The sequence below is a fragment of the Chlamydotis macqueenii genome, chromosome 7 (genome assembly GCF_036417535.1).
Source record: "Chlamydotis macqueenii isolate bChlMac1 chromosome 7, bChlMac1.mat, whole genome shotgun sequence".
Classification (NCBI taxonomy): domain Eukaryota; kingdom Metazoa; phylum Chordata; class Aves; order Otidiformes; family Otididae; genus Chlamydotis; species Chlamydotis macqueenii.
In genome coordinates this window covers 936021-963230 of record NC_141562.1, presented here as the reverse complement: position 1 = coordinate 963230, position 27210 = coordinate 936021, and the positions used below count along the sequence as shown (strand labels likewise).

The 27210-nt window shown below is 44.6% G+C and overlaps 1 protein-coding gene across 2 annotated transcripts in view; it reads right to left on the bottom strand.

The window, feature by feature from the left end:
• Nucleotides 1-1821: 1821 nt before the first annotated feature.
• ZSWIM8 (zinc finger SWIM-type containing 8) overlaps nucleotides 1822-27210 on the bottom strand; it is a 67086-nt gene continuing 41697 nt past the window's right edge. Inside the window, exons 10-27 of one of the 2 annotated variants that reach the window (XM_086752247.1) lie at nucleotides 25562-26570; nucleotides 24621-24752; nucleotides 23498-23677; nucleotides 22055-22238; nucleotides 21407-21505; nucleotides 20434-20558; nucleotides 19465-19696; nucleotides 18542-18694; nucleotides 17547-17769; nucleotides 17064-17353; nucleotides 16069-16292; nucleotides 15297-15779; nucleotides 14519-14687; nucleotides 12038-12214; nucleotides 10514-10633; nucleotides 9384-9562; nucleotides 6854-8111; nucleotides 1822-5767 (exon numbers count right to left, since the gene is read on the bottom strand). In XM_086752247.1, the coding sequence (XP_086608373.1) occupies nucleotides 7908-8111; nucleotides 9384-9562; nucleotides 10514-10633; nucleotides 12038-12214; nucleotides 14519-14687; nucleotides 15297-15779; nucleotides 16069-16292; nucleotides 17064-17353; nucleotides 17547-17769; nucleotides 18542-18694; nucleotides 19465-19696; nucleotides 20434-20558; nucleotides 21407-21505; nucleotides 22055-22238; nucleotides 23498-23677; nucleotides 24621-24752; nucleotides 25562-26570 (4183 nt within the window). In that variant the 3' untranslated portion in view covers nucleotides 1822-5767; nucleotides 6854-7907. Of the gene's footprint in view, nucleotides 5768-6853; nucleotides 8112-9383; nucleotides 9563-9655; nucleotides 9804-10513; nucleotides 10634-12037; nucleotides 12215-14518; nucleotides 14688-15296; nucleotides 15780-16068; nucleotides 16293-17063; nucleotides 17354-17546; nucleotides 17770-18541; nucleotides 18695-19464; nucleotides 19697-20433; nucleotides 20559-21406; nucleotides 21506-22054; nucleotides 22239-23497; nucleotides 23678-24620; nucleotides 24753-25561; nucleotides 26571-27210 lie in introns of those variants that run through there. The other variant, XM_086752248.1, reaches the window with a different exon arrangement.

Here is a 27210-nt window from a genome sequence, read left to right as displayed (position 1 = left end):
CCCTAGAGTAATAAGCAGCCTTACACTGAACTGGATGCTAAGCAATGTTTAAATAGTCACACTTATGACAGCGTTACAAAACAGACTTCCAGCGCTCTGCATGCTGCCGCAGGAGGAGGGGAATCCCAGGACCAAGGCTGCTGATGCTCCATTAAACACAGTTTCTTGCTCCTAATTCATTACAGGTGGCCACTTACACAATTACTTCTTCATGCTTTTTCCTGGACTGTGGTACGTCTTCGAGGAGATGGTTTTAAACATTAAAAAATAATCAAGGTACTGTTAATAAGTGTTGGGAGGGGCTCACTACATGTTAGGGTTAGTTTACTGGTGATAGTCCTTTGGCCCTTCGCTGCCTTGAGTGAAGAGTATTCTCAATTATTTGTTCTTTCTCTCCCCCCAATACTTCATTTCTATGCTGTTCTAGTTCTTACTGCTTATGCTAATGCAAACAAATCATCTGCTGTGGTGAGGTCCAAATGTAGGATGTCCTTATCTGATTTAGCTGATGGTCATTTTCAAATCTGGTAACTCCCTCTGATAGTTTCTGCTGCAGAAACTACTCTCTTTCCAGACCTCCCTTCAAAGCTGTGGAAACAAACACCACCTCCTAAGAAGCTCTGTGATATCAAAAAAGCCAACAAAAACATCTTTTCCAGTGAACTACACTACACTGGTTACTAGATACTGACCCGTTAGGCATTTACAAACCCTCACACTTCATTTTGCTACTGGAAATAAACCTCATTGTCTTATCTTGCTGTTTATTAACAGACCTTCAGGGTAAGCAGTCCACTTCTAAGACAAAGAAACTGGTAAGCACAAAACAGTACCTGAATATTTTCTTGTAATGTATTAAAAATATTTTTTAGTCTGATGCATAGGAAGCTGGCCCATTTAAAAAAAAGCATAATCTGACCTGGGTATCAGAAAGGCACGTGATTGATCGTAATAAAAACAGTAGCCAGGTCATGTCACTTCAGAACTGAAAGGGTGCACGAAAGGTGAGAATTGGTAAAACAAACAACAGGAACAAATTTTTTTTTTTTTTTTTTTTTTAAGAAAGCCATCAGAGTATGTATACCTACCTACCTCAGCAGAGAAAGCTCAGCATATAAAGCTGGAACTTCTGCGCACACACAACCTCTGGCATTCCATCAGGAAGATACTTAGAAGTAGGCTGCTACCTCTTTCTCCTGGGTATAGGAAATACTGGTACAAGTCTCAGCTATAGGGTAACAACCTTTTAAGGGAACAGGGAAAATTTCTCTGTAGGTGGCAGCATGTATCAACACTATATAAAAATCTAATTGCTGAAAACTGCAATTTTCAATTGATGACAGCACAGCAAAGGCATATATTCCTGGCAGAAGCCTGCAGCTCCTGCACGTCAGAATGACACACAAGAGACTAGCTGTACGAAGCTAACAGGCAATTTGATCAAATTCATCCTGTCGTTTTTCAGCCCTCACAGTTGGTAAGGCAAGCCTTTGATTCCTTGCTGGTCATTTTGCTGTATCAATGGTACATGGCAAGAAATGCAATGACAAACAGGACTGACCGTGCCAAATGAATCAGAAACATCTGTTCATGCCCGTTGCTGAATCCTGAGTGTCTCCTGGCTGACAGTGCAGCTGTGAGCAAGGCACCAAGACAGGGGCAGCTAACACACACAGAGGCTGCCTCAAGTCAGGAATAACAGCCCGTCATGCAGCAGGACATGGAGTGAGCACTAGTACCCACTCTCCACTTACAGGCTTTTCCTACAGTAAAGGCTTTTTGTAAAGGCTTGTAGCAAAGGGTTTGTTGTTTTTAAAAAAAAAAAAAAAAAAAAAGTAGCAGCAAACACTGAACATTGCTAAGATTAGGAATGCATGCTTGCCTCTGAGAAACACTTTGCAAACTGGTTTTGCTAAAAAAAAAAAAAAAAATATTCCCAACACTCTCACCTCCACTACTTGAAAACTATGTAGAAGTAATTTAGTAATCAAGCTACTTTTGGCTTTTAAAAGTGGTTTTCCTCAAAGACTCTTTTTTTTCCTCCTCATTCTCATCTACATTGGCTTATTGACTTCTCCACTCTCTCCAAAATGCTTGTAAACAAGCATGTCTGTAATGGTACCACTGCCCCTGCAGTCTCAAAGCCAGCTCGCATGTAGTTCACTCATTGTAACACAGGAGCATGTATCAGGCTGGTCTCAGAACTCCCCAAAGCCAAGTCATTGGAAAAGGTGCAAGACAGGACTTACACACTGTATTGCCACTAAGGCCCTGCCCAAAGCCTGCCCTTTAAGCCCCCATGCTTCCTGACAGAGCGGCTCTCCTGGCTGACTTAACTGAGCCAAAGCAAAGCAGGACACAGCGGGGCACTGTGGGGCCCCAGACCCTGTTCACAGCGCACGCCATCTATGTACACATGCTATATACAATAGACTGCTAATGCAGTGCCAGCGTTTTCCCCTGCTTATAGCTCACATCCCCTTCGTGGCAATAAAGTAATTGTGCAGTGCAGCCTGTACGCTATTAAGTAGTTATGAATGCTGTAACTGTAAGCAGGCAACGCTAACAAAAAAAAAAGAAAAGTCACTTTCTTACAGAGCACAGTCACTTCACTGCCTTTATACCAACAAGAAACACACTACAGCAGTGAAGTCACCTTCTGGCAGCACACAAACCCTGCATTTGGATGTTACCCAGAGAAAAACCATTAACTAGTCACAGGCTTAAATGGAAACCCTCACACAGCATAGCCCCAACCTGCACTTCAGCTTTCACAGGTTAATGCCATTCTTGGGCAGGTGCTTCACTGCCCTGCCTCAAGTGTGAGTACCCTTAAAATGGAAGCAGAAAGAAGTTCAAAATCCACATTTGATTTATGCTGGGGGCAGGAGGGTAGTGAGAGGGGAGGTAGTTAAAAAAAAAGTGCTATTTTGCAAAGGTCCCTTCTTTACCATAATCATTTCATATGGCACTTAAGTTTGGACACAGAAAGAGAAAACAAAATATTCTAAAAAAAACTGTAGTTGACAGCCATTCACTCTATCACTAGGGCTTAAAAGCAAAGTCATACAGCAGTCATGGTCATCAACAAATGCCAAGATGTCTTCAGTAGCAGATTGTGAGCAGAGTTTTCTATTTCAGCACACTCCTCCCCTCAGCTGCATCCTAGAAAATTTATTTAATATCTTTTCCTTCTCTTAATGTCTAGGTAAGAATAAGTACAACCTACTTTCACAACTCCTACAGAAAACGATTTCCAATTCATGCCATGGTAAAGCTGACTTATACCAGGAGGCAGTGATAAACTTATGGATACAGACTTTGCCTGCTCCATTTCTATTGGCTCTGGATTTTCACAAGGCTGTTCAGTGCACTCTGGCACTGTGTAGCAATAGCTAAGCTAGCTCCAAATAAGCTGGGAATGTAAAAACCTGTATTCTGCTCCAAAATCTAACACTGCTAGGCTCGATAAAAACCGAGCCCACACAACAAACTAAAAACCAGTTCAGGTTCAACAACAACTCCCCAGGAGGATATTTCTGAATGGGTTCTCTGAAAAGGAAAATGTATAGCCAGATAAATATTTATGACAGCACACAAAACTAGACACACACTTTCCAGCTAACTCCAGTTATACCTGTTGCCAGGCTCATTGCTTCATCAGATGACAACTCCAACTCAGCTTGTTTGTGGGCTGTAACAACACTGAAGTCCAAAGGCAAACACTCTTCTGCTAACTCCTATTCCTGGGAAGTGCTTCCAAAGGAAAATTTTAACAGGCAAGAAAGATGGTTGTAGGTGAACAGGTGCACAGAGGGAGGAGCGGAGTCAGCCTTCTCAGAGGCTGGCACACCTGATCTACACAGAAAAAGGGTACCTGCAGCATAAGATACATCCCAAGGAGTGAGGCTTGCAGTGATCAAAACCTTTATTTTATCCATCCCATAAGAGTAAAATTACACTATTACTACTGATAAGCCAAATATCCAGAAGTCCAGATGCAACCCTGGCATGTCTTCTGCCAACTACACTAGCACCAAGATTTTACCCCTACAGACTCAGAAGCTACACAGGGATCAACGGGTTAAGTTCTAGAAATGCTGCTGTCCCACATACAGGATACAACTGCATACAGACAAGGAGTAAAGACACTACATGGAAGCAGAGGAGGCCCTTTCGCTTACCCATCTAACCCCTAATTCCATAGTATTCTAGTACCTCCCCTTTATCATCTCTGACCCTGTCCCTTCCATTTTCAGATGTATGGCTCCCACTATATACACACATATAAAATGGGATACAGAGGGAATGTCCATCTTTAAGAAGTTGCTTCCAAGTATCCTAACACAGGAGCACCATCTGCCACTATCTGTATGTACAGATTCTTGGACAGAGCATCAAAAGTTCACATCTGTGCACCATGCCAGACTGTTTAGCTAAAGCACCCATGAAACTTCACATGCAGACAGCAGGTTAACTGGGTGCAAGGCTGCCCTTCGCACACTGCCCTTATCTGGCCTATTAAGCAGTTTGATCATTAGCAGCAGGACAGTGAAAACCAGCCTACAGGTATCTTACAGTAAGGACATCAGCCGCTTCTCAGCTGGTTTCATCTGCACACATACAAATTTGATTTTTTCAACTCCCCGATGAAGTGAGCTGTTATTTCCAGAGACACTAACAGCTAAAAGGGAAAGTATATATCCTGTGATCACAAGAAGATACAAATCCGGCAAACAAAAGCAAGTCATTGTGAACGGAAGACACAGAAAGAAGTACAAGTCTAAAGACCTCATTCATCTTACCTTCAAGGAATGGACAGTGAATTAGACTTCATCAAACGTGACAATAACCTATTGCAAGGTCTCCCATCACAGAATATCATCTGTCTTCATGCAAGCAGGGGGCAGGCCCTATCCAGACTAACACTTGTAGCTATTAATACTGACTAAATTCAGCATTTGCTGCCCAGTCTGGGAAGAGGTGGTAGCCAACACAGAAAACAGCTTGCCAGCTATATAAAACCCTTTCTGTACTGGAAGAGCTCTAAAGTATCCAGCTGCTGTGGCAGCTGGCCTTCACTGCAGCTACCTCATGTGTTGCTGGTAAGGGCAAGGACCTAGAGAACATCTGAAGTGAAAAAATACATAAACTAACAATGTCAAAGGAAATTCAAGGTGGCTGTGACCTCTGCTCTTTTACATGTCTTCTGCTGAAACATCTTTGCAGAATTTCTGAGCCCAAGTATTTTCCCCACTCCTGGAACACTGACCAAATTAACAAGATTGCACCGGGTAATAATTCTTCTGCCTTAATAGCAGATTAATGCTTCTAGGGCCACCAAGGCTCATCTTATCTCTTACAAAGGCTCCAACAATACCTCAAGAACCTCCCATCCACATGGCAAGGAAAAACATCATCTCCTTTCTCACCAAGCCTTCCTGTCCTTGTTCAGATACATTTCCATGGGATACAGCTCAGGAACAACAGGTGAACAGATGCAGACAACCAGGACTGAAAGCGTGTTCCAGCAGACTTGAACAAACAAGCATGCAGCACCTTCACACAGCTTCCATCTCTGTCTGCTCACTCTGAGGAATTTTTTTCAGAGAAAAGATTGTAAACTTCTGAAACTACTGACCTGTGCCTCGTACCACTGAGCTGCTTGCTCAGTCAACGTCAGCCTGAGATAAGATTCCTCTGTCTGGGCTCTGCAGCTGCTGGAAGACAACTCTGACAGGGTCTGTCAATATGGAAGCAGTGCAATCTAGATGAGGACAAGAGTGAGTAAAATAACCAAAGAGAGAAAATTATGAGCACAGTGAAAGATAATTGGGCATTGTGTTTTCTTTTCTCTTATGGTCTTTATGGGGACTACAAAGAATGAAAGCAAGTACACTTGCAGATAAAGTCCATTCTAACCCCATGGTGAGCAGTTGCACTGTTATTTTCTCAAACCAAAGATACTGGTGACAATGCTCTCGTGCTCCTGGTGTTTTGTAATCACAATAGTCTGAAAACTTGCCTGCTCAGGGTCCAAGCGTAGTCTTCTAATAGATCACAGATACGGCTCTGCCATTTCATTTCCCTATTCAATCCAAATACAACAGGCAGCTCATCACCAACATAGAGTTTAGTTTAAAAACCACAGAACTTAATGTATTCTTACAAACATCAGCATTTATAATTAGCATGTAAATAGACACCTGATGGAGCAATACAAGGGGCTGTAAGGAGATCTTTAAATAGTTACGGCTGCACAATCGCTCTGCTCTGTGCAGTAGGAAGTCAAGCCAAAGGAGCCTGTTCATCTGTTTTGCCCTCTGCCTATAAGTTAGTTTGTTTAATTTTAAGAGTATCATTGAAAATAACAAATACAAACAGGCAGAAACTGAAAGCTCCCCATTGTCCTTGGCTAAAATGCAAGTAAGAGGCAAAATACATCACTACTAAGAAACCGGATTCTTAACATCCATCAATCATCCGATTTCCAGTTTTAAAAGCCCTGAAACTTATATGCTTGTACACTTACAAAAATGGAAATAGATTTTTAAATTTACTTTGTGTAAAAATAAAAGCTTTCTAAACTGCCCCTAATGGACATCTTGCATAGTCTACCAAATATCCCACTAAACGCACGGGAGCAGACCACTAGCTTGCTTTAACAATTACATCAAGGGTGAGCAGCTACTGTGTTGCACCATTCTTTGGAAATACAAGCTCCGCATTACTACACGATATCACAGGTGTAAAGACCAGAAAACAACCTGGTGGCTGGCAGAAGTGTAGGCAGAACATCCTAGGCTTACCACCAACTCCCCTGACACCCATCAACAACCCAGTCAGCACGTACCTCTGCCTCTGCAGAGGCTCGTCATTCTCAGAGCAGTACCAAGCAACTGAGTACCAACCAAGGAACTTCTGGCTCACAGCTTGTGTAAAAGCTCTGGCCACCTGTCTTGTGCCGCACTGCTGTTCCCCAAGGCAGGACAGCCACCTACCAGGGCTCACAGGAGCTCCCCATGACACACAGCTGGCCAGCTCCATCAGACTGTCAACATCAGAGCAGAGAGAAGAGAGAGTCAGTCTAAGAAAACAAGTGTTTAATCAGGAACGAGAAGAGACAAGGGATAAGAAACTGATTACAGGAGGGCAATACCCCAGCCAAAAGAAACACGATTGTACAACTTGAAACGACTGGGATCAAAACATCCTATAAGCCAGCAGTGCCCAGTAAGGGACACTCCTGAGAAAGAGCCCAAGCACTTCTGGCAGTCTCCAGGCAGCTCAGCACAGTCACGGACTCCGACTGCCCAAGCTCCAGCCTCTACCCTCAGCACCCGCTGCAGAAAACCGCAGACGTGGCCCTGGCCCTGATACTCCAGTCTCAGCTTCTCTCAGCAGGAGGTGCTGAAGGGAATGGAGGGAGCACTGGCTGTGCACAGCAGTCCCAGCCTCTCCTGACAGGAGTGGTGTGTGGAGTAAGAGAAGCCTATACAAAAAAAAAAGTTTACATATTTATAAATGCCAAAATAAATATTTAAGACAGAATCCCCCACCCCTCTAACACGTGCGTAATCACAATGCAAACTGCTCGCAGGACAGCCTCCAGGGGCTCAGGGAAAAAAGCTGTGACTACACCACAGGGCAGCCAGCTCAACTTCCTTCTCATTTCCTGATGCTTCTGAAGCCTGCAGCCCACGGGGAAGGAGGACGAAGAGCGAGCAAAGCAGAGCGCCAACACGCAACAGTGCTGGAGAGGAATGTCATAGTATAAATACATCAGATCAGTGGTTTCCAACAAGTTAAAACTAAAATAAAAAAAGACACCAGAAGGAAGGATTGTGTAAATGGAACTACAGCTACGCGGGGCAAAGGGTTGTGTGTCCGTGGAGCTCTGCCTGCTGTCACGGCGAGAAGGTGGTCATTTCCAAAGAGACCCTTTGCCACAGATCCTTTGTCTGCTTGCTGCGCTTCACGTTCTGGAGAATATCATTAAACTGCATCATGCCCATGGGAGTCAGGCAGAAGGCGCTTCTGGCGCTGCGGATGGCATTCACAAAGTCATCGTAGTCAGCTGGAGTGAGATGGATCAGCCGATGATGGATGTACTGGATGGGAACAGGGAAAGAACCTTAAGGCATTTGCTCACCACCCTCATGCTGCTGATGCTCAGAGGAGGACTTAAGAGCGCCCAGGGCGATTCGTCACATGATCCTGTTACCCCACAGGCCTCACAGGCTCTGACAGAAGCTCCAAAGACAGCAGTGCTTTATCTTACATGCTAACGCAGCCAAGGCGAGTGTCCCCTCAGAGCACCAAAATACACTACGCAGCATCAGCAGGTGTTCTCCCCTTCATGAGCACCACATCTGGCCACAGTACAGTGCAAAAAGGCCAACTAAAGCTGTACCCCACCACCCACCAGCATCTAACCCTCACACCATTCATTCGGCAGGTTGGGGGACCAAGCACGTTCACTGGGCATCTCCTTTGCTAAGGGGTATGGAAAGAGTAAGGCTTACACTAAATTACTACAAAATATCTCTAATCTTAACACTGTCGCTTCTATCTGTTTTTCAATTAAGGCCCCAAAACTGCAGGTCCAGCTTTTCAAAAATCTATTTCCCTAATATAGTTTAAGTGAAGAAGCTGTCATTTCTCCAAAATACCATCTAGGTGACAGGACAGCTAAGCCAACCTGGATAGTAGGTCTACAGAATCACCCTTCTGGTCATTTATTCAAGAGAAGCAGGTACATTTTGGGTGTCCTGTTCACACTGTTTTAAGGAACAGCCAGCTCTGGCATTCCAGCTGGCTCACTGAAATACACTTGTCCTGGTTTCATTAAATCCTGAGATATCTCATCTGTACTGGTAGCTGACTAAGCCAGTATTAGTGTCAGCACTGGCACACCAGTCAGCCATGCCAGGGCTTCATGATAAGGCAAAGACAGGCTACAAACAAGGAAAGAAAAACAAACAAACAAACAAAAAACAACAAAAAAAAAAAGACAGGCTGGTGGACAGGGGGGCCTGAAAACACAAAGAAAAAGTGCAGAAGTTAAAAGGTACGGGTGGCATTTGGAGAGAGGAAGAAAGTGGACAGGGAACACAGAACCACCACATCCTTTGTGGTGTGCACAGGAGCTGAGAGGCCTTGGAAGAAGCAGTACACTGAGGTCCTTTGTACACAGCCTCCACACAAGCAAGCGATGCCTATTCCAGTCCCTGCTGAGGGAGAGGGAGGCATCACGCAACAGACCAGTTCAGCTACCAGTACTCAAGGCCCCTTCCCCTCTGCGCGCACACACAGCAGCAGTATCTGCAAGGCAGGCCATGGCCTGGCAGCTTTGATAGGCAGGAAGACAGACCACACATTACCTGCAGGTAGGCCTGCTGGCACCTCTGCACCAGCTGGTGGAAGGCTGGGGTGCGCAGATGGTTGTGCACATGGGCAGGGTTGAGCCTCTGTAAAGCTTCCATGATGATCTCCTGGAGCACAAAAGGGCTCAGCACCCCCTTGGCTGCACCAACACAAAACTGATGCACGTAGTTTACACCTGCACAGGAAGGAGAAGTCAGAACAACAGTGTTGAGGTAAGAGAAACACAAGAAATCAGGTACTTCCCAGCAAGAATCTGGATTTGGAGCACCTTCTTCTCAGTGTTATGTATCCTCCAGCGGGCTTGGGGGAGACAGTTTAGCAAACTCATGGGGACAAGAGATCATTCAGATATATCCATCAGGTCTGAGTAGAGACCAGGTTACCAGCTCAGCCACTGATATATCCAGTTCACCTGTCTTTAAAGGGGATATGAAAGAAAACTGATGTGCAAGGTAACTATAGATGCAAGGATACACTGCACCTCCTCCCATTTCTTCTTGCCTCCCTATCTAGGAAGCACCTAGGTGCTGCAGCACTCAGGCCTTTGGGAGCCTGGAGAGACAGTCAAGCTTCCTCACTGCTGCCTACAGTGGAGCTCCCCAGCAGCAGGAAAAGCCATGCCACTAGACAGGCTGTTTGTAGAGGTTATTTGGGTGTTTTTTTATAAGTTCTTACAGCTGATTAAAGGATTAAAAAATGAACCAACAAAAAAGATCCAAGAGCAAAGTGGAAGTAAAAACAAAAACACCAAACAATTGGTGGTTTGCACACCTATCGCCGTAAAAGGTCTTCACAGAAGGTGTAAATATACATAAGAAAGAGGAATATCTACAAGACAGCAGAAAAGGAAAAGAAAAAGTTGTTGTTATAGAATGGAAGAGAGAGAAGCTCTGAGCCCTGTCCAACCCCGTGCACTTCATCCAGTGCCTCAAAATTCAACAGCATGCCTACAGAATCCAGAAACAGGAAAAGTGCCTGGATGAAAGAGCAGCAGGGATCTTCTGAAACATTGTCAGATATCAGGCTCATCCAATCTCTGAAGTTTCACTCTTTGGAGAGCTTTTTCCCCACCATGGTACAAATCCCAGCAAGTATATTACTGCTGAAGCACTGCTCTGAGCCTTACCTAACTTCGCAGCTAACCCAAGGAGCCATTTTACATCCTCTGTGTAGGGTGGGCTGCGGGAGAAGTTGTTGGGATGGTCGTTGTGAGCTCTTCGGCCAAGCATCTCCAGAGCCAGCATCCCTGTGAGAAAGGGGCAGCCAGAGTCAAGCAGTACTTCTGCCCAGTAAGACTCAGTCTAGCACTTCACTCACTGCAACACAACCTCATTGGCCTGCCTTTCATCAGCAGAAAATTCCCTAGCCACAAAGAGTCCAGATAGAAACAAAAGGCCTATCTTGGAAGTATCTGCAAGAACATCTGGATCTGCTGCTCTAGGCTGGGAAATCTGCACAGCCATCACACCTCACTAGAGCTGCAAAGAGACATTCCACTGGCATCTACAGCAGGGTCAAGCAGACGGCCCCAAAGGCTGCACTACACGAGGTGTCCTGAAAACAATGGATTTGCTCCAGATTTTGCAGCAGAGAAGCTACTCACGTCAGCCTACTGAGCTGCAAGACAACAAGCCAACACTAAGCTGCAGTATTGCCAACCTGCAAACATTTCACTTATTCCACTACAGTTCTTCACACAAATCCTCCCATTTAAAAAGTTTTAAAATACCAATAGGCACTATGTCTTGATCTTCCAGACCCTCTTCCCCCTCCCCTTCTCTGTTCCTCAAGCTATTAAATGCCTTTCATGGTTTACCACTGCAATGTTTCCAAGGACACCGGCACTCCTTTCTGGCTAACAAGTACTTTCTGCTCTAGCTTTCAACAAAAAAACTCAAGCAACCTCCACATAGCCTTCCTTCCATTTTCTTGCTGTTTCCCTTCCTTTGCTGCCCTGCCCTGGCTTTGCTTATCTTAGAGGCTTTCTTCTCCCTCCCCAAGCCTCCACCGGGTTAGACAACAACTATGTATGAGCAGCTTACTGCAGTCTAAGCTCAGTCACAGATCCCAAGACTGATATCCTTGTACCAATGGCAGTTCTGGCAGAGACTCTGTTTCCTCTTAATCAGCGTGACTGGGAAAGGAATGCTAATTGCATATCTGCTCTCCACAAAATATAAGTTCTCTCCATGTCAGTCTTCAACAACCTAGCTGGAGAGGCACAGGCCACATTCCTCTGTGCCTCTGAAAACCCAAGTGGTATTAAACTAGAAGCGTGCATTCACCATGCATAAGCAGCAGGAGCTGAACTCAACTTTTTCAAAAAGTCACAGCTTGCACAGTCACATCCCCAGAGCACTATCCAGACTGCTTTACGAACACCTGCTGAAAGGCCAGACTCTTCCCCACTCTAACTCATTTAGCTTTCTCTTCTACTCTGATGGCTTTCAACAGCAACTGTTCCATCTTCACTTGCTTTGTCTCCATTTCTAGCCTCTACATGTGACCATGAACTCGCTTTCCCCATGCAGCTAAGATGCCATCGCCCCCAACAGGTGCAGTAGCAAATTGCCAAACGACAGTGAAAACCTGCAGCCCTGGCCTGAATCCCTCTTGAGGGGTCCATAGAAACCCACGTGGCCATCCTTACCAACTCGGTATGCGGAGTGGAGGTAGTGCAGACCCTGGGGGCTCACAGGCTGACTGTGCTGCTCATCCTCGGCAGGAAAACCCCCTGAGTTGGGGGGTGGGTTGGGCTGTGAGGACAGAGTTGTCAAGGAAGCCCCCTGAATCGCTGGGAACGTTGATCCTGCATGGACACTTCCTACTGAAGAGAGCAAAACAGCAGCATTAGGACCCATCACCAGCCTAAAAGAAGGTGTACTTGGGCCATCAACTCCCTCACCTGACCGCCCCCTGCCAATGTAATGTTCTGTTCCCCTAAACAGCACAATACAGCAACCCAAACCCACAGACTTACAACTGAAATACAATGGGCTAAAAATATCCCTATTTTGTTTGCAAACAGGGCCTGAAGGTGGTCAGTTACATGGTTGTCCATCTCTTTTGCAGTATACCATGAACATGTACATCAGCTGTGTTTTACATGTAAATACATGTGTTTGAGTCAAAGATCTTTGCTATTATTGACATATCTGGTTCTGATTTCTTGTCCAAGGAAACAAGCCCGTGCATGTCTACACCTGATGAGAAACTGCTGAGGAAAATAATTGAGCAGGAACAGTAGTAAGTCACTCAAAGATCAAGTCCAACATTGTGAAGTTCCTCCACTTCTGCTGTAAAAAAAGCTATGACTCCATCCAGCTACAATGCAGGAAGAGTGTTACTGGATGCTAGCCTCCGATCCATCCTCGGAAAGAACAGCCATTGCACACTCTGGCAGCACATACCAACAATAAAAACAGCAAAGGAAACTTGAGAAGCTTTGTCATCTTCAGACACTTAACTAGGATGGCCAAAATCAAGGGAAATCACAGGAAAATCCATTACATCGTACCACCTAAACTTGTACAGGCAACAGTTAACATTGAGCCAGTAAGCTATACTCTGACAAGGGACTCAAGTTTATCTAACTTTCCCTCTTGAGAAAGGCACAGAGAGGAAAAAGCAAGGTTTGCCTGAGAATTCCAGAGCAGAGATACCATCAGGTGTGTGCACATTATTACCCTTGCTTCACAGTTTCTCTGTGGTGCTACTACACCAGCTTGGGCAATGCTCCAAGTTCCATTTTCTCCTCTTCCCTTATTACCTCCAGCATTTTTTTTAAACGTTTACTAGCAAATAGTTGAATATCTAAGAACAATGTGCCTCCCAGGAAAGATCTGTCTGACCTCCTTAACCAAGCAGACGCACAGTGCCAAACACCCCACAAAGTCTGGCCAAGAAGAATAACCCGTAAGAATGAGTTGAATTGTTGCCAGAGCTCAATTGTCATCACATAACTATGTACTCCACAAACAGTGAAATAGCATTTTAAGAACTGAAAACAGAAGCTTATGCAAGCCATAAACAATGGCAACTGGAAAGGGTGGATTTGTTTTTTCCTTTCATTATTTTAATGCTCTAGGATGAGTTGGCAGTTCTGGAAGACTTATAACTCTTTGGAGGAATATAGAAATGGTTTCTCACAATTAAGAGTCACAGCATCAGCCCAGGACTAAGGCTGTTGGCAAACAATGCTCTTCAGATTCTGAGGTCTTCAGGAGTATTCTAATTGTGGTGGCTTTCTGGCATCAAAATGCAAGATAAAAATAACTTAAAAGATTCTCCTGATAATCTGCATATAAAGGAGGTCAACACAGCTCTTAAGTGTTTTCCCATGTAACAGTCTTCCAGCACCTGGTGAGCTGCGAAGCACTGATAAGCAAATGCACAAATAGGCAAACATTACAGCCTCTCCAGTGAGGGAATAACAGCCTGGGTCAACTATGACCCACTGGTGCAAAACCCCATGGCAATAAGAGCACATCCACAATTTAGTCAACATCTGCTGTTCCAGTGCTGCACACTACTTGATGGATCGTCACCACCACCCTAGCCCCAACACAACATGTGAGCAATCATTCAGATTGCTATTTACATGATCCTACCAAAATATCTGTCCTCTCTACGGAAGTTCCACGTTTTGGGTACTGGCTGCCACCAACCCCTTAGGGTAGGAAACACATCTACTAGTGCTACTGTAGCAGAAGTCTTCCTGCTGCCTGCTTCCTGCACTCTCTATTCATCTGACCCAAGGGAACCACAAGAGCCTGTTCAAGATCATCTGTGCTCATCTTCCCCTAAGGAGAGGAGGAATAAAGCTCTAATAAGTCAGAAAGGCCAGGAGGAGGGCTCCAAATACACTTTAGTCTTAGGTTATTTCGATCCGTCATACTGGAAATTTAGTTATACAGAAATTAAAGCTCCACTAGCTGAATCAGGCCTATAATGAGTCCCAGTACCCCCAGGCATGCTTATGTTCAGATTGGGGTAGATTTGGTCAGAACTTTTCAGTGCAAAAGCCCTAGTCCCACCTGTGGTCAATGAGGTGCAGGACTTGACCGGGGTACAGCTAGGATGCACAGCAAATAAACCTACACTACGCACAGCCCAGGGCTGTAACACTTACTCGCTACGTTGGAAGACAGTGACAGTCCTGTCTCACTGTGATACGGATGCACTGCAATCTGCGTCATGGATGGGACTGGCACACCGGGGAATGACACTGCTGTAGCTGCCAATGATGGTGTTGTTACTGAATAAGGGTACTGCGCTCCTATGAATGCTGGATGGACGCCCTAAAATAGAAAATAAACAAACAGCCATGTCTATTTCATCTGACCATTTAGAAGTAGCTCAAAACATAATGTCCCCACACAAATCCCAGAGCATTTGAGTGCAATCTGACAGGGAGGAGGAAGCACTGGAAGAATCAGCATAGAAACTACATTGCACCACATGACCATTATATCTTCTTGCTCCTCCTCCTTTTAAATACACTCAGTTTGTAGAAAACCACTCCAGGAACTTTCAAAAATATGCAGAGGTTAAAATAACCTTTGTTTGATTTCCCTCTGCAGTCTCCACTTAGTCTACAAGTTCTCAAGAAGACAAGCTTTCTGTCCAGTATCTTCTATGAAAATATAGAGCAATAAAAGTTTAAAACTACTGATGTATTATATTTTATATTCTCTTGAGACTTTACATGTAGCCACAGAATGCTCCTTATGATGCAAAAGCTGAGCTGAGGAGTCAAAGTAACTATCACAATTCAGCAAGTGAGAGCAGAAGCAAGATTTCAAGCCACAGCAGGTCTGAGGCTCCACGCTCTCCCCAGTCAGATACGCTCTCCCTGGACGCAGCCGCACAAAGTCACTATAAATGAACAAAGCACAGGCAAAACTCACCTGCGGGTATGCTGAGCCAGGCACCGGGAAGACAGCTGGGCGCGGCATGTGCTGTATAGTGTGTCCAATATACTGGGGGTTACAGGGGATGTGAGTCTGAAGGGTGGTGTAAGGGTGGAGACCCTGCGTGTGAGTATGCGCCATTGCCGGCCCTGCCATTGTATGCTGCTGGTACATGGTCGACCCCACAGAGATCACTGGCATGACTGTTGCTGCCGCAGTTACTGCGGCTGCCACTGTTACAGTGGTAGGCTCAGAAGTCACCCGGCTGTCTGTCAACCCACGCACTGCTTCAGATGCAGCCCGTGCACCACTGGCACTGCAGCCAGTGGCACCTTCTCTCTGGCCTGGGGTCCCACCAACAGTCTGTTCGTAAAGCCAGTACCACTGGTGAGCTACTTCGAAGAGGACTTCTGGGTACACACCACCTCCTTTGGCTGCCTCTTCTACTGCCATACAGGCCTTCTCCAGCATCAGATTGTCCTGGGGGCAGTGAAAGAAAAGCAGAAGTGAAGAACGCAAGACCAGAAATACAAGAAGGCAAAACTACAATAGGAGAAAAGTATAAGGCACTTGAAAATGAGTGCTGCTATGGGGAGGCAGACAGATCACAACTATGCAGCAGAATAACCAGAGCTATTAATGAAACATAAGAAATCCACAGAACTGAGATTAAGAATGTCCGATAGCAGACAAATCAATTCCACAAGTAACAGCATTTCCCTGAAACTGGAAATCAGATTGTGCTAGCCAGCTTCCATGTGCTACTCACCTGTTCCTTACACTGCACCAGAGCCCGCTGGATCTCATTTGGGTTCAGGGCATGGGCATGGGGAAGGCAGCTGAGTGCCAGTTCAGCAGCTGCCCGCACCATGTTGGAGTCTCTGGCCCGTGAAGCTCTGTCTGCCAAGGATGCCACCTCTGGTGGAGTCAGATGTCCATCCCAACATTCCACCAAGATGTTCAAGGCTGCGCTACCAATCTCCATGGCCTGCCCTAAGAGTAAAATAGAAGACTCTCATATCGCTGTATGCCAAGTGCAGTTCCAGTCAGCTTTCCCTCAAGAGGAGATGTGCTCCCCACTTCCTTCAGGAGCGGCAACGGAGCCCAGTTGCTCCCCTTAGGCTCCAAATCAAATTTAAGCTCTTTCTCCCAAAACAGAGGACAGGCAAGAGCCCTTAAAAAGCAAGCAGTAAGTGAAGGTACCATTATTAAAGTTAAGTTAAAGATGCATTTGAGGCAGTGAGATGAACTTGCTATAGCTGATTTTAGTACCCATAAACCACAGCCTGGACTGTTGCTCTATTTTGATCATGTCAGGAAAAACACAAATTTTCAAGGGTGTGTTTTTCAGGCTCTAGAAGCCATGTGGATAGAAAGCAGGTAGTAGGTCTGGGTGCAAAGAGAAGGAGGAAAGTGAAATGCTGAATACAGTCAAAGAGCATGTTCAAACTTGACAAATGTCTGTTTCTTCAGTAGACCCCCATAGGAGAAGTTAAGACCAGTCTCTGTGTGAGAAGTGGTCTACGGCTCTGAGGACTGAAGGATGTTGCAATACAAACGAGAAGAAACAGGTCACAAGAACTTTCCAGGCCAAAACAAACACAACTGTGTAAATCACTGGTGCTCAGCTTGTACGGCCAGCTGTGCCAGCCGGCTTACATGGATACCATAGCACATCAGCATCACCATTTTTGGGCATTAGCTGACCTCCCTCCCCTCATTCCTGCCCAAAAAGCAAGCTTCCCAATAAAGTTTTGCTGTAACCTGTGATCCAAGAGACATGGGAGGAGTAAGTTCGAGAGAGCCAGTTGGGAGACACGAAGTTGTGCAGCCCTAGTGCATACAGCCCAATTTCAAAGGCGCAGAGGTGAAGATTGCGGTGTGGTCCCTGGTGCCCACCACTGGAGGAAGGGTGGGTGAAGATGGAGGTACTGCTGTTTCCACCTGCTTTGATAAGGACTGTCTTGGCCAATTCAAAGTAGAAGTGAGCAGCTGCCTCTGAGGGCTGGTTTGGGACATGAGGAGCATGGCTTTCCAGCCGCCTCCCTTTATACCTAGAAGAGAAAAGACAGAGGAACCTTTCAGACAGCAACAAGTACTCCAGGTTCACTAGCTGGGGTGCAGAGTTCCTGTCTTTAGGGTCCAGAGGAAATAAACGCTCCCAAGGAAGTACTTCCTGATGCACACATGCTAGTTCCCTGAGATCAGGCCTAGAGGTTGCCTCTGTGCATTGGTACTATTCATTACCTGCCAACTTCCACAGTCTTTGCACGGGCTCCCCCGCTGGCTCTCCTACTGCCACTGGAAGAGGAAGATCCTAGCGAGTCACTTGAAGAGCTGCTGATGCTGTCACTGTCCTGTCCTCTGCCCCAGGATGTTGTTGCCCACCCTCCACGTAGTGGACGCCGACTGAGTGTTGGAGAACTGTCAGAGGTGGTTTCAGGAGCACTGCTGTCAATACTAGCCATGCCTACAACACCGAAACCAACACAGTAATGTCACCAGGGTTGGTAAATGTAACGTGGGTAGGTAAACTCCTACACATCACCTACAGTCCCCACTAAGATCCGCCATGTCAGTGACAGTCAGCCTTACAGTTGCCAGGCATTCAACTTTGTAAATTAAGAGAGATCAAATTAGTCAGCTTGGCCACAGATACCAGTCTCATTTTGCAGTTCTCAAATTGAAAAGCAGAAGAGTCCAAGAACACTGTATCTTTATTTCCCCCTTCACACCATCCCAGTCCCTCACTCCATCTGCCAAGTTTTCTGGCAGAGTATAACTACAAGAAGCAAATACACATACAACGTCAAGTTCCACAGACTGTATGAGCACGAAGAAAACTCTACTGGTATATGCTGCACAATTTACACAAAGGTTCTTCAAGCCCTCAGCCTCTAACTTACACCATTCCAAGACAATTGTAGAGAGGCAGCAGCTCCTCTGAACTTGTTTCTGGACCCAGGAGTACAGTTCTTCACTCCTAGAGTCCAGCAATCATTCAGCTCCAGATATCTAAACTATCACACAGAACACACCTAGTGTGAGAAACTTGCCACATGGAAGGGAGCAGGAAATCTGTGGGGCAAAACCTATTTCTCCATACCAAACATCTCAAAGACAATCAACAGCTTCTGTAGTACAGGAAAGGCTGACAAGTGGAATGAAAGAACAAGGGAATTGCCAAAACTTCAACAGGCTGCCTAGCACAGCACTAGATGCTGTGTGAACACAGTTCCTACCTGTGTGTTTCTTCTTCTGCCTAACAGGCGAACCCCAACATCTCCCATTGTATCCACCTCGGCTTCCGAGGGCCAGACGACTGGGGACCTTTCCCTCTTGTTTCAATACAGTGGACTCCGCAGCTGGCTCACAGGGAGACCTCTGAGAGCTCTCTGTGTAAACAGGACAGTGGCAAGGTAAACATCATTATTTGTTTCTGCCTCTCTAAAATCAGTTGTGGCCATTTAAAAAATATAAACATCAAGAGATGCAGGGTTTTAATAAAGTGAGTGGTATTTATGAGCAGGATTATCTCAGTTTTCTTTCAGTATTAAGCATATCACCTGACACTAGGCCAAGAATTTAATCTGAACTCAAAATTTGTCAAATTTGCTGCAACTATGGAAAAATTTTAGAATAAAAATTCTCCAACAACCCTAACCTTATTGCAGCCATCCCCAGCTAGTATTGATCTCTTTGGGAAGAGTTAAGAGAGCATCAGCTTTCCACCAAATGCTGCTGTATGTGATGTTTGCCACCAAAGAGGAGGAACAGCTTGAAAAAAAAAAAAAAAAAAAAAAAACAAACAACAAATCATGTTTATCTCTAATGCCCTTCAGCAAATCTTAGTTATTTATCTTGCATGAAGGTACCTGACTCAGCGTGTAACTTTCTGAAATAGTGCACCTCACAGTAGTTGTATCTTAAGGGGTCACACAACTCACTCAAGATAGGAAAACCCAAAAAATAGCTTGAATTTCTATGCCACAACAAATGGATCCAGTCAAACAGGTAACAAGAGATTGATATTCTAGTAACCACCAAGCAGCCAGATGACAATATAAATCACTCTGCCTACTTCCCAAAAGAGTAAAAAATGTAGTTACAGCTTTGCACTGATAAAAGAAAGGTTTCAGCACAGTCCTTACAAAGCACCTCTTACCCTGTGCACTCTTCTCCACAAAGTTCTCAGGACTGCTCTGGACTGCAGTGCTTACAGCAGCTTGCTGAGTGACAGAAGTCCCTGGAAGCTGCTGGATTGCTGCAGTGGACTGGGCAGCGTGTTTGGAAGGAGATTTTTGATTTGCTACTGCAGGCTTGCTGGATGAGTAGAAGGAACTCAGAGTCTGTGGTTTGTGAGTTTGACTCTCTCTGTCCAGGAGTTTGTCTAAAATCTTTAACAGCAAGTGAAAAGGAGAGAAAAAAAAAATACAAACAAAAAAAAAAAAAGGGAGAAAAAAATAAAATAAAATAAAAAATTAAAAAAGCAGCAGCATTACACTAAAACATAAAGTACCAAACCAGCTTCCTGGTGGACAATAAATCCCATTTGGTTGGAGAAAAAGGAAAGTTTTTATACTCTAGAAAGTAGGCATCATCTTCCTACCTAAAGCTTCACCAGTTTTCAATAGTTTTTCCTCCCTTGGGGTGGGTGTGAGGGGCAGAGCTTTACTGTCTCTCTTGCATGGAAAATTAAGGCACAGGTGGACTAAATTAGTATATCAAAAAGGTGAGAGATTAAGAAACAAAGACTTTGCTAGGTATACTGTTCTGCAAGCCAATATCCCTGCAGCAAAACAGAAACAATTCCCAGACCACAGACACAGTGCACATTGAAAACTCCTGGGGCAAAGGACTTGTTTTAGAGGGTAAAGAAATGCAGTAAAATCAGTGAGAATCCATTTCCCGACTGGACCTTAAGAAACCCATGGAAAGAGTGCCTCATCCAGGGCAATGCACACTGCACAATTAGATTTTACATTGGTGGAAGAATATAAACACTACAACATAACTTGTAAATCATCAGTACATGACAAAGCAACTTATGCTCACTGGCAAAGCTATCAAATCCACCAAAACTCAAACACGGTCTGCTCGGTATCTCCCTCTGCCCTTTCAAAGGGAAATTCACCTTCTTCAGCTTAGACTGATCATCCTTGTAAGTAATCATCAGGGCTAGTGCCAGATCCCCTTTCTCCCTTCGGGTGCCTTCACACAACAGAGGATGTTCTGCTTCACTTACAGTTGTTTTCATGCCTGCAGGCCAGAAAAGAGGGGACGAAGAGACAAGTGAGCCCATGGGACTACACCACATCCTAAGCACTAACCCTTCTATTTTTCTGTTAACTTCAGAAACAGGTCACGAATAAACAGGAGCTGCTGTCTGTCCCCAGAATACTAAACTTGCTACAACTGTCAGAACAACAAGATCCTAATATGCCATGGGAAGAGAGTCTGGGCAAGTCCACAACTCCATCTTGAAACAAACTTTTCCAGTTTCTGCAGATGCTACAAGCCAGCATTCCCACACCATAAAGAACTCATCTTCCTCCTTTCAGAGATGAAGAGGATAGGCCTTGTTTAATCTATTCTATTCCTTTTTGCATGCTGCTTTAAAAGAGGCATATAGTATTGTCAACATAACACATATAACCACTGCTTTGTTGCTGAAGCTGACAAATGAGGCAAGAATTCAGTATCACGCTAAGATCCTGAATTATAACATAATGCTCAAGAGTACTTCCACTCGTCTCATTATCATTGTCTAACCTCTTCTGAAATGATTGCCTTTTGTTCTCTGAAACTGTCCATCTCCATTAAAACCCAGGCGATACATCTTCTGTGACAAAAGAGTAAGAAGAAAGCTAAAGTTCATTTTAGTACTATAACATTCAGTTCCTGTCCCATATCCCCCTTCCATTTTCACAGCTTTACAAAGGCACCTCAACCCTGGTACACAGAATCCTTCTTATCTGTTTTTGAGAAACCATGCAAACACCTTCATTTATGCACCAAACTGGAATGAACTGCTAACTCTCACCATCCAAAATAAGGCAGGACGCAGAACGTGGATGAACAAAGGCTTTCTTGTAAAAGATTCTTACCAAGAGCAGCAACAGCTGCCTCAAAACCAAGCTCTTCATCTCCAGGCATTTCATTATTCCAATTACGGCTTGGGGGTCTAGAACCTGTAGGAGAAACCACTGAAAGGGGACAAGAGAATTAGTGCTCAGCTTTCAAAACTAGGACCTAAAGGCAAAAGCCATTTCTGAGAGCTTTCTGTGGTCCTATTCCTAGCTTTGTACTCAGTTTCAAGACTACTGCACTGTCTTGGGGTTTCTTTTTTTCCTTTCTCTTTCTAAACTCAGAAGGCTCCTAAACCAGGCGGGTATATTGCCAAGTCAGTTTTCTAATCCCAGGATGTTGTGTTCTTTTTAAAACACTATATTTATATTAGCTTCCTCTGAATATAACCAGAATAAGAGTAGTCAGTCATTTGTAACTATTTTATAAACACACAGTGCTGAAACGGGGTAAGAATCCAGTCGTTTTCAAATGTAAGCAGAAGGAGAGACAATTCCATTAGGGCACGAAGTACCTCTAAAGTAACATGGAGGGAAGAGCAAGCAACAGTGTGTGAAGAATCAAGAGCAGGTTGTTCCTATACAGGAGACAGTTTCTCTTTGAAAACCCCCCAAGACCTGGCATCTCAGAACACGCCCTTCACACACTCGAGCCAATGCAGACAGTACCTGGAGTGCACAGGACATCAAATATAAAGCTAGCCAACATCAGAGGCAAGACAGGACGGTAATCACACAATGTCCCCTCTCGTAGTTCTTCAGCTCTTCCTCGAATAGTGTTCATCTCATTAGTGCCCAAGGGAATCTTCTTCAAGAGGGCTACAATCTCAGACTCCTGATATGCCAGCTTCACCTGGTAGTATCCACAAGGAAACAGAAGAAGCTGTCATCAGCACAGGCCCTGTGGGCAATGGACCATTTTTCCCAATACATATGTGAAAGTACAGCAATAGTTTTTATTGGATCATTAAATTATAGCACCCTAGTCACCTTTACCATTCTCTCCACACTGAACACAGATTTTCAAATCTAATACAAGTCTTGCCTTTTTTTTTTTACTCAGATTATCACTTTTGACCTGCATACAGAAAAAAAACCATCAGCTTTCGTAAGAAAAGCCTTTGACTGGATAAGTCAGTGGAAAAGGTAATTACTCTTAATTGCAGGGAAAAAAAGGATGCTATGTTAAGTAATGCACCTATTGGAGACAAAGGGACTGATTAGCAGAAAAATGGGTATGGGGTGGCAGCACACATGGCACCAAGATGAAGACCATTACATTTCACTACTCTGTGCCAATTCCTGCATTCTCTCCATTGTTAACATGTGAAAGCGATTGTTTAATCTGAGGCAGCTGGTGACTGCCAGCTTCACCATCTTCTAATCAGATCATGAGAAGTACAGCTAATCAGTGTAACAAGTGTAGTTGGTGGATACCTAGCAACAATACACACACCTCCAGGGACTGCACAACCCTGCAGCTGCAAATCACATGGACAAGGTCTCAATTGGACACTTCTTTCTTCTAAACAGAAAGCCGCATAGTAACCATGCAGTGTCCAAAATAATATGCCTGCATAGTGCGCATGTTCACTTGCCAAAGAATGAGATATCAGCAAGGGCAACAATCTTCCAACACGTAACAATTTCATCAATTCACCCTAAGGAATAAGTTTGAAACCATTTCACCAATGCAAATATACACAGCTCCACTTACAAATGTCTTTCTTTTGCACAGATTAGCCAAAGAAATTGGAAATATATTTAAGATAAGAAGCTGCTCTAATTGAAAGAATATATTCATAAAATATTTTGTATTCATTTAAATATTTTCAAACCTGTAGCTTCAAGTAAAACAAAGGCCTGTAGGCACAAGAGGTCTGAGCTTCCTATCAATGAAGGTAACGCCTATTTCTAATCATTTTTCTGGCAGATCAGTGCGTGCTAATGGGACGTGCAGAAAATCCATTTAGTGCCACTGCAATTAATTTTAAAGAAACATATAAAAGAATAACCAGTTACTTCAGGAGTTGAAACGGGAACCACATGAGTAAAAGCACTGAAGTAGCATAATATTGCTTATGAATGCAGCCTTTTTGAGATGTTTCATACCTCCAGAGCCTTTGTAGAGGCAGGTGGTCTCTGCAGCTCCAGAGCAAACATTCCTATTCGGAAGGCCAGGTTGTGGTACTCCAGCCGCTCACTCAACACAGTCAGCAGGAAAGCAGCTTTAGACAAGGTGTTGGTTGCCATCCATGTCTGCTTGGTGGTTGATACCTTGTTCTTTTTGCCCTGTTTGAGGAAGAATTTGTCACAGGACAGTTTCCTAAACATTCTAAACAATTCTATGCTTGTCCTCCTACCTTTTGCAATAATCAGTAGACAGGAGAAAGAATAAAATACATTTAAATTTTATTCCCTTTGCTGAGGAAACACAAATCACAGTAGTTACTGATGAACATCATTCCTTCCCCTATCTCACCCCAGTACAATACAGCAGAAGAGCTAGCCCGTTGATAAGACATATGTCCACTATCGGACTGATGCTGTACAGGTAGATGTTGCATGTCTGACCCTTCCAAGGGAACCTTTCCATACAACAAACACTGCTTAGTGCCACTACAAATGTTTTTCCAGAAGTTTATACTTATTTCTTTCCTCTCCAATCCTCTATTCTGAAACAGCAAAACTTCTAACATTTCCAGTGGTGTACGTTATGAAATAGGAGACTAAGGTTTTGAAGACAATCACAGGAAACAGTCAGGTCACCTCCACAGAGCTGCACAAAAATCAAGGCTTCTTATGGCTGCTGTATAATCTCATAGCACACAGTAGCAAGTATCTCAAACAAAACATCCTTTGAGAAGCTGATGTTAAACAGGGTGCTTTGTTCAACCAGATTTGAAATAGATTCCTAAAGGAGCTGCAGCTTTTAGCAGACAAGCCAAGCTTCTCTCTGAAGCATAAGCAAAAGTGAAGCAGCTTTTAACTAAACTTGAGTTTCTGAAGACTCCAAGTCCTGCTGAATGGCCTCTTATTTTCTTTCCCCCTTTTATTCACCCACACAGGGTGATCAGGCACATTAATGACACCCAGAACTGAACTCACAGGAAGCATCAGTGAATGGCCCCAAATCACAGCAAATGAGAAATGTCTCTGAATGCTGTTGTATCCATCCCACATATTCCTTCTAACTTACCCTCTACCCCCAAAACTAGACCAACTCACTGTCTACCTTAGTTGGTGGCTGCTCCACTTTGAGATCTGGTGGGTTGGCCAGTAGGTCCCTGGCGAGCTCTACGGTTAAACGGCATGCTTCGTTACTGTATCCATGTGCATACAGGGCTTCTGCACAGGCAAAGAGGATCTGCAAGGAAGAACAGATGGTCATACTCAAACCACACTCCTCCAAGGCTGGAGCCAGTCTACTCAAACCACTTGTCTTAAAGACTCTACAAATACAATTCACAATTAACTTAAGCAGCAGCTGTTTTCCGAGTCCTCCTTGCCTAGACCTCCACCACCACCCCTTTAGGTACTCCTCTAAAAAGCCTTTTCTTCCATGATTAAGTCCCATTCTCCCTCCAAGTACTATAAGAGATCAGAGAATAACTAAAAAAATGCAAAAAATTTTAAAAAAATCTCCAAACTAACTATAACTATTTCTATGCATCTCCTTTTCAGCTGCTTGCTCATATAGGTGCAAGCTCTAAACATACTTTGAAGTTATTACAGGAACGTGACGCAGCCTATTTACATTGCCTCTGGCTTTCCAGAGAATTTCTGCTTATATGGTTGGATTTAAGATTTTCCTGCTGGGCATGTCTCGGTCTTTCTTACTTTTAATTTCAGCTCAATTTTGCTATTTCGAAGACTGAGATTAGGAAAAAAGCACACACTTCTGCCTACATTTGTAAATCCTGGACCAGTTAAAACTGGGACACACTTGAAGTTAGCACAAAAATATGGAGTCAAGCTTGTGGGAAACAGACATGTGTGACACCACTGCATTAAGACTGTAGATATCTTATGATACAATGGCTTATGACAATATTATAATTAAGCACTTGACTTATCAAATACTAGCTCAAGTGTGACAGCTAGGAGGGTGGAGGGACTGTGGTGCATACATTACATAAAATGGCAAAACAGTGTTTTGAACTAGATTCAGCTCACCTCCATGCGGTTCTCCTGCTCCAGAGGCTTTATACCAGCAAATATATCCTGCTCTTCTTCAGCTCCCCCTTCAGCTTTGTCATCATCTTCCTTAGCTACCTCTTGTGGATTCAGATAGTATACCTGGTAATCGTCTTCCTCTTCTCCATCATCCCCTCCCCCCACTGCACCATTCTCTCCCACTTCTTCTGCCTTCAGGCCCATACCACCACTGTTCTCATCTGCAGAAGGCAGGTCATCATCACCACTACCCATTTCCCCCACAGGATCCTTCGGCAATTTCTTGGTCATGGAACTGCTCCTGACACTGGGCTCAGGTCCCTCAGAGAAGTACACTCCACCATCCTCCTCAAAGGCATCCCTGTAGCTCCTGCTCAGTGGGCTTTCCGCAAAACTAAACGTGTTGCTGGCTTCTGCCCCCAGAGCCAAGCTGCTGTCATCCAGGCTCATCTCAGCCAAGTCTGGCTCCAGAGAGCTGTCTTCACTGCTCATGCGGCGTTTCCCACTATGTTTACTGGTCAAGCCTTTGCTCACTGGCAACTTCGCTTTGCCCACTGCAGTTTTATACACGGCTTTATCACCTTCTGCTGAAAGTCGTCTCAGAACCCTCTGTGGTGTTTCTGAGACAACTTTCCGCTTTCCAGTAAGTTCCTTCGGACGGACTGCTGGCTCCTGGGGAGAGGGGCGCAGCCTGTCCCCAGGCTGCAGACATGGTCCCCCATGCTCCTGTCCATGAGTTCTACCAGCTTCACAGGCAGCTTCTGCACACTGCAACCGGCAGCTCCTCTGCTGGATCGCCTTTACCCAACAGAACGAGTTCTTCTTGTCAGTGCTGCTATATGTGATCCCAGGAATGGGATAAGCCTCCTCCCAGTTGAAGTAACAGGCTTCCACAGCTGGCTTGAAACCCTGGAAGAGCTTCTCCAGTGATTTCTTGTGCTGACCCCTCTTAACATTATCTATGACTTTCAGCTGCCACTGTCTGAGCTGTGAGCAAAGGTCCCTGCGCCTAAGAGAAGAAGAGGAGAGGTTAGAAAGCAGACATAAAAAGCACCTGCGACAAAGTACCTCTTAACCCACAGAACACCTCCTCCTTTTGGTCAGAAAAATATTCTGCTGAATTAAGTATAGACAGCATTAGCAGGAAGAGAGGGTGAAAAAAAGGGAACAGGTATATTAACAACCAAGTCCTAGACAGGCCCATGATACAGAAACAAAACGTGAACAGTACCAACACAAAAGCATGATACAAACTGTGAGGTTTAAGAAGAAATGCTGTCTATCTACCCCAGAAAAGGTATTATTACTTTGTCAGCAGTCCTGGTTAACAGGGGAGGTCCCAGACAAGTGGAGGCTTGCCAACGTGATGCCCATCTGCAAGAAGGGCCAGAAGGAGGATGCAGGGAAGACTATGAAGTTTTTCATCTTGAGTGTGCTCATCAGGCATGTGCAGTACAACTAGGGGATCAAGCCCAGCTAGTATGGGTTCATGAAAGGCAGGTCCTGCTTGACCAACCTGATCTCCTTCTACAACCAGGTGACCCGCCTAGTGGATGAAGGAAAGGCTGTGGATATTATCTACCTGGACTTCAGTAAAGCCTTTGACACAGCCTCCCATAGCATTCTCCTAGAGAAGCTGGCAGCTCATG